Source organism: Varanus komodoensis, unplaced genomic scaffold (genome assembly GCF_004798865.1).
Source record: "Varanus komodoensis strain SLA01 unplaced genomic scaffold, ASM479886v1 scaffold20_1, whole genome shotgun sequence".
Taxonomy (NCBI): Eukaryota; Metazoa; Chordata; class Lepidosauria; order Squamata; family Varanidae; genus Varanus; species Varanus komodoensis.
This window is the reverse complement of record NW_025335587.1, coordinates 16,095,763-16,109,713: the sequence shown is the minus strand read 5'-3', so window position 1 is coordinate 16,109,713 and position 13,951 is coordinate 16,095,763. Positions and strand designations below refer to the sequence as shown.

General features: G+C 46.0%; 1 protein-coding gene across 3 annotated transcripts in view; it reads right to left on the bottom strand.

The window, feature by feature from the left end:
* The window catches only part of AKAP1 (A-kinase anchoring protein 1), a 40,690-nt gene that overhangs the window by 10,616 nt on the left and 16,123 nt on the right, over nt 1-13,951 (bottom strand). For 2 of the 3 annotated variants that reach the window (XM_044430011.1, XM_044430013.1), the window contains exons 2-4: nt 6,600-8,211; nt 4,217-4,341; nt 1,634-1,760 (exon numbers count right to left, since the gene is read on the bottom strand). In XM_044430011.1, coding sequence (XP_044285946.1) covers nt 1,634-1,760; nt 4,217-4,341; nt 6,600-8,187 — 1,840 coding nt within the window. In that variant the 5' untranslated portion in view covers nt 8,188-8,211. Of the gene's footprint in view, nt 1-1,633; nt 1,761-4,216; nt 4,342-6,599; nt 8,212-11,848; nt 12,649-13,951 lie in introns of those variants that run through there. The other variant, XM_044430010.1, reaches the window with a different exon arrangement.

The window sequence follows — 13,951 nt, the reverse complement described above, 5'->3', positions numbered from 1 at the left end:
CTTCGTAGAAAAAAAAGGCAGGATAGAAATCGAAAAACGAATGAATGAATGATTAAATAAGGTACTTAAAGACAGGAAAGTGGAAGGGGTGCTTGGTATTGTTGGGAAAATTTGGATAAATCCTGTCAGAAAAACATTACTTCTGTGTGCTTTTTGCATTGTGGGATCAAATCCTATACTCCTTCTCAAAACGAAGCTAAGTCACTGTTTAAAATGGCATTGGAATTCAGTTTACCAGGAAGTATCTTCCTAGTCCTGGTCACTCAGAATGTCTAGAGGGTCAGATAAGGGTCTGAGCTTATCATGAATAGTTTCTCAGTAGCTTGAATTTACATGTCTGAGCAGACCTGGAGATGGGTTCAAGTTACTCAACTAAAATGTCAATACACTGCAATTAGAAATATTGTAATCTCATTGTCTCTGTATGATTGACTGACATTCCTTTATCTGTTCTGTATGTGATGACCTCCGAACCTTATTGTAATCTCTGCATTCTGTCATCAATTGCCCTGTACCTGTGACCTAACTGGGAGTGTATAAAAACTCTGTAGTTGTGCTGAAGCTTTGCAGCAGAGTTTACCTCTGCCTGCCCGGTAATGCATTATCGTGAGTACAGACCCGCAGGGAACCTGGATAATGCAATAAAGCCAAGATGGTCTGGACGCTTGATCTTTCCCACGAGCCCGAGTTTTATTTCCTCTTCTCAAATTGAGATTCCTGGATTCTGACAGTATCATCTCAGTGGGAAGACCACGGAGCCAGCAAATGTTGGGTAGACAGCTGGTGGTTTACCTGCAACTAAGGACGGATAAGGTGCTAAGGTGTGGTGGAGCATGCATTTTGAAGGGATCAGTTCCCCGGTTGAATTCCCAGCAACACCGGTTAAAAAGGAGTTCAAAGAGATAGGCTGAGAAAAACTCTGGCAAGCACCTACTGCTCACAGGAAAAATGGGGTGAACAGCACCCATTACCCAAAATCAAGATACGGGAGTTTCTTACAACCATCTTCCATTTTTTAAAAAAATGTAAGTTGATCGTTTTTCCTTCATTTTTATAATCACTTTTACCTGAAGGAGTGTCTCCTTCCATATATGCCTGCCTGCCCGCCCATTAAGATCTGGGGCAGAGGTCCTTCTCCAGGAGCCCTCCTTGAAGGAGATTAGGAGGGTGACTACCTGGAGAAGGGCCTTCTCTGCGGTGGCCCTGCATTGTGGAATTCCCTCCCCAGAGAGGCTTGCCGGGAGCCATCACTTTATTCTTTTTGGCACCAGGCTAAAACCGTTTTCCTAATGTTTTAAGACCTGATTGTTTTAATGTGGCATTTTATTGTTGATTGGAAAATTCTGATTAGGATGCCGTGTTTTATTTTATTTTGTCTTATTGCTAACCTGTCCCGGGACTATGGTAAGGGACGCCTAAAAAAAGTTTGAATTAATTAAATAATAATAATCGATCCCCAAAAACTGCTTACAATCATATGAAAAGGACAAAGCAACAGCCTAAAGATAAATATAATAAAAGTAATATAAAACATTTAGAAACACAATAATCAAATCATAGTATTTTCCAAGTTCTGTTTCAGTCACTCATCAGCAAAGATCAGGGTTTCAAACGCAAGTGGCCATCCACTCACCTTCTATATGGCAGATCTGGAAATCCTGGGTGTAAGGCAGTGTGAAAATGTAGATTTTGGCACCAGACACCTGCTTCAGGAAACTCACATACCTCCCCTGTTTGCCTATCAGACGCCCAACCAAGTGCTGCAGAACATGAGAAAAGGGGAGCACACGGTTAGCAGAGTCAAACAACACCTTCCCAGCCTTCCCTGGTTAGATCAATAATGATAAAAACAGTAAAGATGTCGCCCCAGTTGGGGCTCAGCTGACCTAGCAAGTTACCGGTAGTTTTTGCATTTTATTGTATATTATATATATTAATTCCTTGTGCTAGGAACTCAAGATGGCGCACAAAATTCCTGCCTTCTCCATTTTCTCCTCAGTGACTGGCTCAAAGCCCCCCAGGAGCTTTGTGGCTAAGCCAGGCCTAGTACTCCGATCACCCAGATCCCAGACCAACACTTTAACCACTAGACCTCACTCCCTCAACAGCAAAATTTAAGGCGATGCATTAGAAAGTTGACATGGAGGAACACTCATCTATTTGTTGGTGGTGTCAAGTATCTTTTAGTCACAGAGTCTCTCCAGAGCCACATTCTAGGGGAGGCCAGAGTCAAAACACCAAATATCAGCCTATTTTGGCTTAAAAACTAATTTGTCAGTACGTTGCAGGAGGAGTATATCTACCAGTGGGAATGGAAAAGTTCCCATGCAAAGTCAGGAAGTCACCAAGCTACTGCTGGTCAGGAGAAAGGTGCTGGGGCTGTGGAAATAAGGCCTGCGTTTTGGCATCCCTGTTCCATTTGACCAGGTAACTTCCATTTTGCCATTCCAGGGATCTGCCACCTTTACAATGCCATTTGAATCGACACACAGCAAAACCCCCTTTGGCCCTCGCTGCTCTGCTCATGCAGAAATGCCCATTTCAGGTGCGGAAAGTTCTGAAGTCACGTTTTTGAAGTAAGAGATACAAGACCCCAAGCATGAGGGTGCACAGACATGCAAAAGAAAGCACTGCTTTTACAGTGGGTGGGGTCAAAAGGATCCGCCAGGCCCTCCGTGCAAAGGGAGATATTTTCCATTGCAGCCGGAGCATCTTGGTCCCCTCCCCACGGCTTCTCTTCCTTGTCCCCATCTGCCACGGCAGATCAATTCCCAATTTCCATCCAGGCTGGTTGAATTTTTACTGCTGTATCCCACATTTTGCCTTTCATCTGGTCCTAAAACATCAAAAACTTTGTGAATGCCTTATAGAAAAACTGTAAGCTGAATATGGATCAACAGTAGGACACAGCTGCAAAGAGTCAAATGCTATTTTGGGCTGCATTAATAAGTATGACTTCCAAATCATGCAACACACTAGTTCCCCTTTGCTCAGTGCCGGTTAGGCCTCATCCGGAGTCCTGTGTCCAGTTCTGGGTACCACAGCTTAAGAAAGATGCAGACAAGCTGGGAAGGTTCAGAGGAGGGCAACAAGGATGATCCAGGGACTGGAAACAAAGCCCTATGAGGAAAGAGTGAAGGAACTGGGCATGTTTAACCTTGAGAAGAGAAAGCCGAACAGAGGTTAGCAACCCTCCGGTACTTGAATGGCTGCCACACGGAGGAGAAACAGGGCCTCTTGTCCATCATCCCAGTGCAGAAATGGAACGAAAGTTCCAGGAAGTCAGATTCCACCTGAATATCAGGAAGAACTTCCCGAGTGTTACAACCTTACGCCAGTGGAACCCACGACCTAGGGCAGCGATGGCGAACCTTTGAGAGACCGAGTGCCCAAACTGCAACCCAAAACCCACTTATTTCTCGCAAAGTGCCAACACTGCAATAAAACCTGAAAACTGAGGTTTTAGTTTAGGAAAAACAACTCACAGCCGGTCCAAGCAAATACATATAAATCCTTGGCAGTGCACTGACCGACCACGCGAAAGCTTGGACGAGTCATTGCCTGGCGTTGCTACTCCTTTCCGACCAAGCACATGGCCCATGTGCGCTGTTACCCAATGCACGGCTGCTGGGGCGAATGGGCTTGTGTGTCAACAGAGAGGGCTCTGCTTGCCCGCTGTGATTTGTGTGCCATAGGTTTGCCACCACTGACCTAGGGAAACAATGAGTCTCTCACACTTGTTGTTAGTTGCGAAGTCGTGTCCGACCCATCGCGACCCCATGGACAACACTCCTCCAGGCCTTCCTGTCCCCCACCTTCCCCCGGAGTCCACCTAAGCTCACGCCGACTGCTTCAGTGACCCCATCCAGCCACCTCATCCTCTGCCGTCCCCTCCTTCTTTTGCTGTCAATCTTTCCCAGCATCAGGCTCTTCTCAAGTGAGTCCTTCCTTCACACTAGGTGGCCAAAGCATTTGAGTTTCATCTTCAGGATGTGGCCTTCTAAGGAGCAGTCAGGGCTGATCTCCTCTAGGACTGACCGGCTTGATCGCCTTGCGGTCCACACTGGAGGGATCCAAATGCAGACGGGCAGCCAGCGGTAGAGATGGTTTAACTTGGAGACACACAGCCTATGGCCTTAAGGGTCCCTTTCAAACCTGTTCTTTTATGATGCGATGAATTAAGAACAGAACAGCAAGAGGAAATGTCGGGCATTACCTTTGGTACTTCTATCTCCCAGATCACCAGCTCAATCTTGCCGGAGTCCGCTTCCACCTTCGAGTTGCCGTTCTTCTGGAGAGCACAGTCACTGTCCACAGAGTCCATGCTATTAACATCTGAGCCTACAGATGGGAAAGAAGGAGCCACACCATGGAGCGTCTTACCAAATGGTTAGGAAGAAGACGGAAACGGGGAGCTTCCAGAGTGGAAAGCTCTGTGGAAAACGCAGCCGTCATGGGAGGGTGGGAAAGGGGAATTTGGATCTGGAGGTGCGTGGGGTGCGGGCTGCCCTCCCATGGCCCCAATCCAACCCCTCTTCCCTACGCAGGGTGGGGTGGGGGCAGAGGCATTGGAAGCATGGCTACAGCATCCCGGGTGACCAGTCCTCCGTTTCCAACGACTACTTCTAAAAAACAGCTTGGGGCTGGAGAGTCAATCCTGCAAGGGCTATTTTAAAGCTTTCTAATGCCACCAGTTGGCATGTTCTCTTGACTGAGGCTGCATTTTGGATCTTCTCTTAGGAATTTGGGAGGAGGGAAAACAGGGACAGATTCCTAACACTGTATACCCTTGGGAGAGAAACAAGCCAAGACAACGTGCCATCAAACCCCTGTCTGTCTGTGTCTGTCTGTCTGTCTGCCTTTTCAGTACTTTAATTTAGTTTAATTTGGTTTTAATATATTAACCGTCACATTTTATTTTTGTTTGTTTTAATATGTTGTTTTATTTACTGTTCTTATTATTGGAAGCCATCCTGGACCGATTTCTGTGCAGAACGGGGCAAAAATATTTTAAATAAATAAATACTTGAACACTGCTCCACAGCTAGACAGATTCTGGAGCAGAGGACAATAAAAAGCATAAATCGACAGAATAAGAACAGTGCAATAAGAAACAGGGTAACGCTAAAACCGTGGCCGGTTAGTCCTATTTGCATGCAGCGCAAGGGGGCTGGGTAATGGGGGTTAACTTTTAGTGAGGACTCACCACTTGTGGGGAACGGGGCCTCCACCTCCCACCCCCTCCCCATCACCCCCCCCACGCCTCTCTTTTGCCATCCATCCTTTGGCGCTGTGAAAACTATTATTATTATTATTATTATTATTATTATTATTATTATTATTATTATTACATTTCTATGCCGCCCCTTGCCGAAGTCTCGGGGCGGCTTACAACACAAAGACCCTTGGGAAAGAAAAGATCCAAGACCCTTAGGAAAGAAAGAGACAGTATGTATGTATGTATAGCTTTTCTATCCCGTCCCCTACAGAACGACTCAGGTATATGGTATAGGAAAGGGACCTATTGTGTTTACTAATTGACTCTACCACAAAACAGCTCAGGGCAAAATACATCGTCTTATTGGCTCTAACCACTATACTACGCTTCCCAGTAATCTCTGCAGCGGTCAGAAACTGAATGCAAGTACGGTGACTTTCCAAAGGCACTGATTCTGCATTGCTCATGAATAGAGACTTGACTTGATGTCAGGAAGATTAAAATAGTCCCACTCCATGAGAAAAGTGCCTGCATGCTTTTTCTCTTTCACTCATTCTGGCATCTGTTGCAAAGCCAAAAACTTTTGCCATGTTTAGGATTCCCTTTCATCAAGCAAGGCTAAAGCTGGCTGCACTTCTAACTGCAACGTATGAATTCGGCAGCTTCGCTCGTCATGCCCAGCAGCCAGCCTTCATCAATCAGGCAAGCACAAGTTTAACAGCCGAGATTTATACAAAAGTGAACGCAATGTTATGATTACGTGAGCGCACAGCAGCCGGCTTCTGCAGCTCCGTGCTCCTCTCCATGCCGAACTTAGGAATTCAAAACACTATAGAAAAAACCCCGAGCTGCTTCGTCTGAAGGCCAAGTTTATTGACGTGGATTTTTATTTCCAAAGCTTTCAAGCATTAGCACAAACTGGACTGTTACAACAGCTAATAAGGGGGATCCAATTAATCTTCTCTTCAGGTGAGAATTTAGCAGCATTCATACGTCAGGGCATTCAAAGAGCGTTTATGTATACAATACATCCTTGCAAGGTATAACGAACCAGGTATTATTCCTTTTAGCGAATTGGGTACTGGAGGCAGAGATAGAAAGGACTGCCTAACCAGGGCTGGAGAATGTCCTATCACCCAGGACTACAACTCCTATCATTCATGCAGGCTAATACAACCCACAATGCATCCATGTCTGGATGGTCACACATCCCCCTTCTTAATGCGACTTCGTATGTACCATATCCACTGGCCATACATTTTCCTTGTTGCCCCGCAAGATCTAGCTTTCTGGGAGAAACCCTCATGGCTTTCAGGCCTAGAGGTGCCCCAGAGAGCTTCCGAAACAGGACAAAGGTAAGAGGGCAAGAAAGAACCTTTACCTCCTGAGTGATCGCCATCAATTTCTGCGGGCCACGGCGGTTCACAGCCCAGAGCGGGGCAGCCGTCCTTCAGCGTCCCGTTGCTGTATGGGGCCTTGTCCTCCGCCACGGCTGGGCAAGGAGGTTTCTTGCCAGAGGCCGACTTGTGCTCAGAGTCTTTCTTTGAGGGCACGCTCAGCGAATCCAGGAGCTGCCCCAAAGCAGGAGAAGAGGAGCTTTTCAGAAGGTCCTCCGCACTCACTCCATCTTCCGAGGTGCACGCGCTGCAACCAGAATCTGTCGCTGTGTGAGGGTCTTCAAACTCCTCCTCGTGGTTCCCCACTGTGGTGCTGGTGGGGTCCACAGCACATACAGAGTCCCTGGGCGGGCCGAAATTTGGGTTGACCAGCCGGCCATGCATCAACTGGCTTGAGAAGATGGCGTAGCGACTGACGTTCTCTTCTGACAGGGGGGAAGGTTCAACCGCGTCTGCCGAACATTCATCCCCTTGGCAGGATGCCGCGGGCACGTTTCCTGTGGGCTCCTCAGCATGGCTGGGCGTTTGACACATCCTGTCGGACACATCGGGGACAGATGCAGACAGTACTTCCTCGGTGGCAGCTCGGATCACGTTGGAAATTATATGGATGGCAACCTCCTCAATCTTTTCAACTTCTTCTTTGTCCAAGGCGATGCCTCCAGCCCTGTCTTTCTCTGAGCTACTCCGGCGTCCAACTTCTCCGAAGGCTTGATTCTTCAGCGCGCTACCAGAGGATGTTCTGGACGTCTTGACTTCCTGGGCCAATTCTGAGCTGGCGGGTCCCACGCATTCGTCATCTGTCACGCCAGCCTCCGTCTCCGCCTCACCAACGACACTACCATTGACAGCTTTCACTTCCGCAGCCTCCGAAGGGGGGTCAGGGAGGGCTCCTTTGGCCACATCAGGGGAGGGGGCAGGCCAGGAGGCATCTCCCGAGGGTACGGGCCGCCGGTCGTCTTTCACAGACTGGGCTGAAGGAACGTCTCGCGCTGCCACCGGCCCACGGCAAGCGCCCGATTTCTCCCAAGACGAAGCCTCTGTCTGAAGGGCTGTCAACGTTGCTGACAGCACCTGAGCGGCAACTTGTGTGGAGGCACGCTCCTCGCGCAACTGACACGGAAGGGACTCCTCCTCTGCCACCTGCACGTCCGGAATGGAAGACTCCGGCACAGGGGGCCCAGAAACGCTCGGACACCCCAGCACTTCCAGTTTCCCACTGTCATCCCCAAGCGCGCCGGACCCTAGGGCCGCCTTTGGCACCACGGGCCGGTCTCCTCTTGAGGAATCACCACCCTGTGCACTGTGCTCCGTCGAAGGCCAATCCGCCGACGGCTCAAACGGCTGCGCGGCCTCCTGAGGTGCAGAAAATTCACTGTCCAAGGGGGTGTCTTCTTTGGAGCAAGGCGCCCTCTTGGGAGAGCCCACCCTCTGCTCTAGTAAGCTGGCCGAGCCTCGTCTGCCATGATTGCTTGCGTGCTCCTTTTTGCGCAAAGAGAACCACCACCAGCCGATGAGCGCCAGCACTCCGGGGATGGCGAACGGAAGGAACGTGCGGAAGCGGAGCGCCATCTTGTCCGTCTCCAGTGGTTACGCCTAGAAGACACAGATCCCCCCCAAAAGTGCATTACACTGGGATTACTTGACCATTTCGCATCAGCCAGTTACCTCTGGGAAAGCTTAAAGACTTTGCTCCCATGTTCTGCATTCCCCCCAGAAAGCATATTTATTTCTACAATATCTAAACTTTATCCATTGATTTATATCCTGTCTTTCCACCAAGGAAGTGGCAATCAAGGCAGCTTAGAATGGTGAGCAGGGTGGATAAAAATCAATGATTATTTTAATAATAAAGCAGATTAATACAATAATTTAAATATTATTTACTATATTATCTTATATTAAATAATATTATTTAAATTATTTATAATATTAAATAATTTAAATCAGATTTTTTAAAAATAAAATGCTTTTTGAGGGAAAATCTATCTAAAGATAGTTTTCTATTTAAGATACATTATATTCCAAAGGTTATTCATCAAGACATAAGGATTAGTTTTTAATTATCTAGCATGAGGCTGTACAGTCATGCAATGTTTACACTTTTTGGTAAATGATCCATTCACAGTGTCATGCTCTACCAGAGGTACCTGTAAGATTATTGGCCAGTTTTTCTCTCTAGAAGATATTATCATAGATTTTCAGTTTTACAGTTCTCAAAATGTGAATGTGTGTCTGCAGAGATTACATGCCTCCTTCATCACAGCAAAAAAATGTTATCAAACAAACATACCGAATTGAGACCTGAATCCCATTGTTCCTTAGCAAATCTATGTAGACAGAATCAACCCCTTTACCCCCTAAGGGCTAAGTTTCAAAAAATTCAATGGACAGAAGCGGGCAGTTGGGAGTGGAACAGATCTGCACAAGCAGCTAAGTGTGAGGAGAAAGGGGCAAGCAGCAAAAATAAAAGTGAAACCTTTAGAGCAGAATATTCCACAGGAATATTCAAAGATCACTTTGGATCTTTTTGCACATAGCCTGAGGTTTATCATGGAGGAGAAACCCTATAATGTTAGCAAAGAGACTCATTTTAGAATATTTTAAAGCTGTTCCTGTACCTACAGGAAAAGCAGGCATGTGTGTCAATTATATAGAAAGCCATGATTTAAATCATGATTTAAATCGATTTGATTTATTATTATTATTATTATTATTATTATTATTATTATTATTATTATTATTAGAACATTTCTATGCCGCCCCTTGCCGAAGCCTCGGGGCGGCTTACAACACAATTTAAATCAAATCCATCAATTGCAAGAACTATTTCTTTAACATGATTAGTATTAAGTACATTACAAGACTAAAAACATAGTGAGAGAATAGAAATAGCACTCAAGCCAAGAGAGGAAGTTAAACATTGACCCCGCTGGGAATAAAAGGGCGCTTGCCCACTGGAGAACCAACAGCAGACTCCAATTAGTCTCCACCTGCAGGGAGTTCCGCAGAACAAACACATCGGCAACCTTAAGGATCAGTTCCTAAAAGGGCATCTGCGAACCCTTTAATTGTGGGCTGCTCTGGGAATGGCACCCCCATTGCAGAGCGGGGGTGCAAAGCCACAGCATCCGTACTCATCATCAGCACAACGAATTAAGATCAGTGCTAGTACAGAAGAAACTGCTCTGCTCGCTGTAACCTTAAATGCCAGGCCTGGTGGCAAGGGAAGAAAGCATTTTGTTGGCCGTCGTGCCCAAATCGTGGAATGAGTGGTCTCTCTGGATGCGTCCATCTGGCACCTTTTTAAAAATCAGTTTTGCTGTCAGAAGACCAACCGTAAAGCTTTGAACCATGTCATGATGCGTTTTGGATGGTTCAAAATGCCATTTCACTTTCTGACTTTTTACATTGCTTTTAGTTTGGGCTTTTGTTGTTTTAATGTAAAACGTGTGGTATTAGCTGCCTTGGAAACACCAACTGAAAGGTGTGATATGAATTTCTCAAAGAAAAGCACAATTATCTCTGACATAAGCTGAGAAGTAATGCTCTCTTAATGCCTAAACCCATGCTACTTGGGTTAGGCTCAAATAACAGAAGCAAGCAGTTTGAAACCAGTTTTCTAGTTCATCGATGACATACCCACCCGCATCACATCTTTGTGCTGACATGGAAGAGGAACCGTTATTTTATAGAGAACTCCTCCTTCTGTTGTCTCCTTTTATTATTATTTTTATTTTCAAAACATTTTTATGCCATTTTTATGCCGCCCCATTCGCTGAAGCCTCGGGGCGGCTTACATCCTTCAAGAGAGGCTCAGGAAGCAGCAACAAAGGCAGGGGCCTCCTAGGTGGTGGCCCCCAATTACAGAAGGATTTCCCTGTCGAGGCCTGCCTGGTGCCAACAGGACTGCAATTTAGCCTAATCTTAGAAGCTAAGCAGGGTCAGACCTGGTTGAAATCTGGATGGGTGACTCCCATGTTGCGAACTGCCCAAACAGCTTTGGCTGTGGGCCGTGCAGAAATGTAATTATAATTATCTTGCTGCAAGGTTAAGACCTTTTTATCTTGGGAATTTGAGAAGTTTTTAGCCAGTCTGTAGATTTCTTCTGACTGAGGGTGGCTTAAAATTATTTTATTTTATTTATTAAAACATTTTTATGCCGCCCCATTCGTCGAAGCCTCGGGGCGGCTTACAACAATAAATTAAAATTATTATAATCTTAAATTAAAAAATATAAGCATTAAATTAAAAATACAAAAATACAATATAAAATAAGCCGCCCTGGCCAGATAAAATTTTCCATGTATTTCTCCGTATCTCCTGTCTGTTTATTGGTGTACATGCAAACGGCTTTTATGCATATATTTTAAAGGTCTTATTTGTCAAGTGCCCAGAGAGAATCAGCTTCAGGAATCAGCATAAAAATGCAGGAAGTGAAAGGCATGAGGAATACTCACTCTCTGGATGAGCACATCTGATGTAATAAAATAAACAGACCTCACGTCCCTAAGCACAAAGAATGTTCTGGGAAGCTTTCGACGAGATCAAGTCTGCAACAGGCAAGTCCTCACCCAGTTTGCAAGTGACAAAGCACATCTTTGAGCATACATGGTCTAGTCAAAGACTTAGGGATTAGCTTTGGCACATTAACAACTTCGAGCCACGTGACCTGGTTAAGCTACTGAAAGGTCACGGCACCTGTTATCTGGGGCTTTGCTGTGATATCCTAAGAAAGAGGCCGGTCTAGCCAGAATCACACAACACTGATGCTAGAAAGACACAAGTGGAAATGAGCTGGCCAAGCGTGGAAACCAACCTGATTAGCTCCTGAAGCTTGAAAAATCTAGGGGGGGTGTGTTTCAGTTTCTAGTCCTCAAGGCTTGGAGGGCAGACCTGGAGCATGTAGCTAGAGAAGTTTCAGAACCTTGCAGTATGTCTGCGGATTCTGAGGCCCTGTGATGGGGAAGGGTCTATTTTAAAAGTGTGCAGGTTTGACTTTACATTTGAAGCATTTATAGACCATGTGCTACTCCCCAAAGCAAAGTATACAAAAAAGAATCATGACATCAAGTGCTCTAAGAAGAAAGCCCCTTAGCATCTAGAAAAACCAAAACATGGCTTGATTCTGCTGCTCTGAAGATATACAATTGCTAAAGTGGCCTATACATATTTAATATTAACATTTGTCTATTCCTATTCCCTGTTCCATCTGCTTTTTGTAAGATCTCACCTGATTTCCAAAGCCTTCCGATTAAAATGCGTACTTTCAATTCTAACGGTTTCAGTCCTAAAATTCAGCCCCAAAGAGCACGACATTAGACAAAATATTTTCTCTTGTACGTCATTACTGGTAGGCCCAGTCGCTTTTCTTTAACACTGGCTTCTTTCCCTTCTGAAGAGGACACAAGATAGAAACTGATTTGCACCTTCAAGTCCTGTTTCTGAGCTACTGCAGTGGTTACGCTTTCCCCATCCCTTTAAATCCCACTGACCAACTGCCCAGCTGACCAACCTTTGTGCTCAGGGTCTCATTTCGATCCTGAGATGCTGTTCTCAGGGATGTGAGCTATGCGACTCTGAGGTTTTTAAAGCACAGAGGTATCTGAACATTGCAGAAACCTTTCCCGAACAGCTCCAGAAAACTCCTGAACAGTTATCAGAGGCTTGCTTTAGCCATCTTGGCCAGGAATGCTGGGAGTTGCAGTCCAGCCCATCTGGAGGCAGAAACTTGGGCATAATCCAATGCAAGGAAAACAGTCTATCCCTGACTCCCAGTCTGTCCTGCAGGCACGTGCTTGGAGCTGCACTTTTCTGACTACACCTGGACAGGACTGTACCCACAGCCCGATCGCTACACCAAGGTGAGCACAACAGCGGTGCAACTTGGAGCACAACGCCCATAAGGCAAAGCACGGCGCTTCATCCAAGATACTAAGCAAACTTGAACCTCCCAAGAGTGCTGCCTCCTTTTTTGCTTCGTTTCTGCAAACTGTGCACCATTTCTTCTTTCGGGAAAGAAGTGATTTTTCATAAATTGGGAAGGTCCCACACAAACACACACACAGTTGACTAAGACTGAGATCATGAACTGAAACGATATTCGCACTGCTCATCACACCACTTGTGCAAAAGCCCCTTATAAGTCATAAAAAGGCAGGGCTGCCATTCCACGGCTTAGCAGAGGGGAATCAGCAGCCGGAACGCCAGAGGAAAACGGCTGTCCGTTCAGGCTGCTGCTGGCTGCAGAACGGCGCCCAGAGTTTCCACTGGCGGCATGTAAAGGGTCTGAGCGACGCCAACAGCATCGAATTGTGCTGCCAAGGTGGGAGGTAAGATGCAGGAATGCCCACTCCCAGGGGCCGACTTCTCTGCCTGGCCTATGCCAGACTGGATTTGCATAGGGAGGACTTAGGGTTAGCATCCTGCATGTTCTTTTGCCTGCATACATTCCCTGCAGGCGGAAAAGCAGCGGCTCAGGCTGAACCCTGCTCCCCAGTGTGACAGTTGTCCAACATGCAGGGAACGGGGTAGCATTCCATTAGGAACAACTTTGCCTGAGGAAGTATTTGCAAAGGGAGAACATGGATATGGATGTATATAATATCCAAACACAGGCACACAGAAATGGTAGCTTATTCTTCTGCCATTTTATTCTGGCAACATACATAGGGTTTTCTGAGAAGAATCCAGGATACTTTTTCAAAAGTAGATGGAAGGGTGGGCGGAAGAATTCTGGGGCCCTTGCAGTGCAAGGTGGGAAAAAAGGTGCATTGAGATTGAACAGGTGTGAAGCCACGATCCTGCCTGGGAAACCCCTTAGAACCTCTCAGCAAAACTGCACGGATGTTTTACTTTTCTAACTATTATAATAGGTTGTAATACGTTCCTTGTAAGCCACCTAGGAAGGCCTTTGGCAGTTCTAGATGGCATATAAATCTGAGACTAAACAAACAAACAGCCAATACCTTTCAAATATTTTGTGAAAGCTGCAAGGAATTAGAAATCTGAGAAGCCTCTGTACTGTGAATAGTGTGCTACAAGCGATCCCCAAAAGCAAAGGAAAAAACAGTTTCCTTCTGCAGTTCTGGCAAGCTTTGAGGAGGTACACAGATTTCTAGAAATACTACCTTAAGCATGGAAGAACGTAAGTCACAAGCTGCAAAGCAAGACTAAAATCTGAAGCTCTTCTCTCCAGAGGGGCTGACTATTCAAGGCAAAAATATTCCTTTTGTGATGGGAGAGAAACTGTGGCTTGGGATGGATATAGTCTCCATCAGAGAGGTTTGGGGATGGGTTACGGAAACTTGAACCAACTGGGCACCCTTCAGAAGCG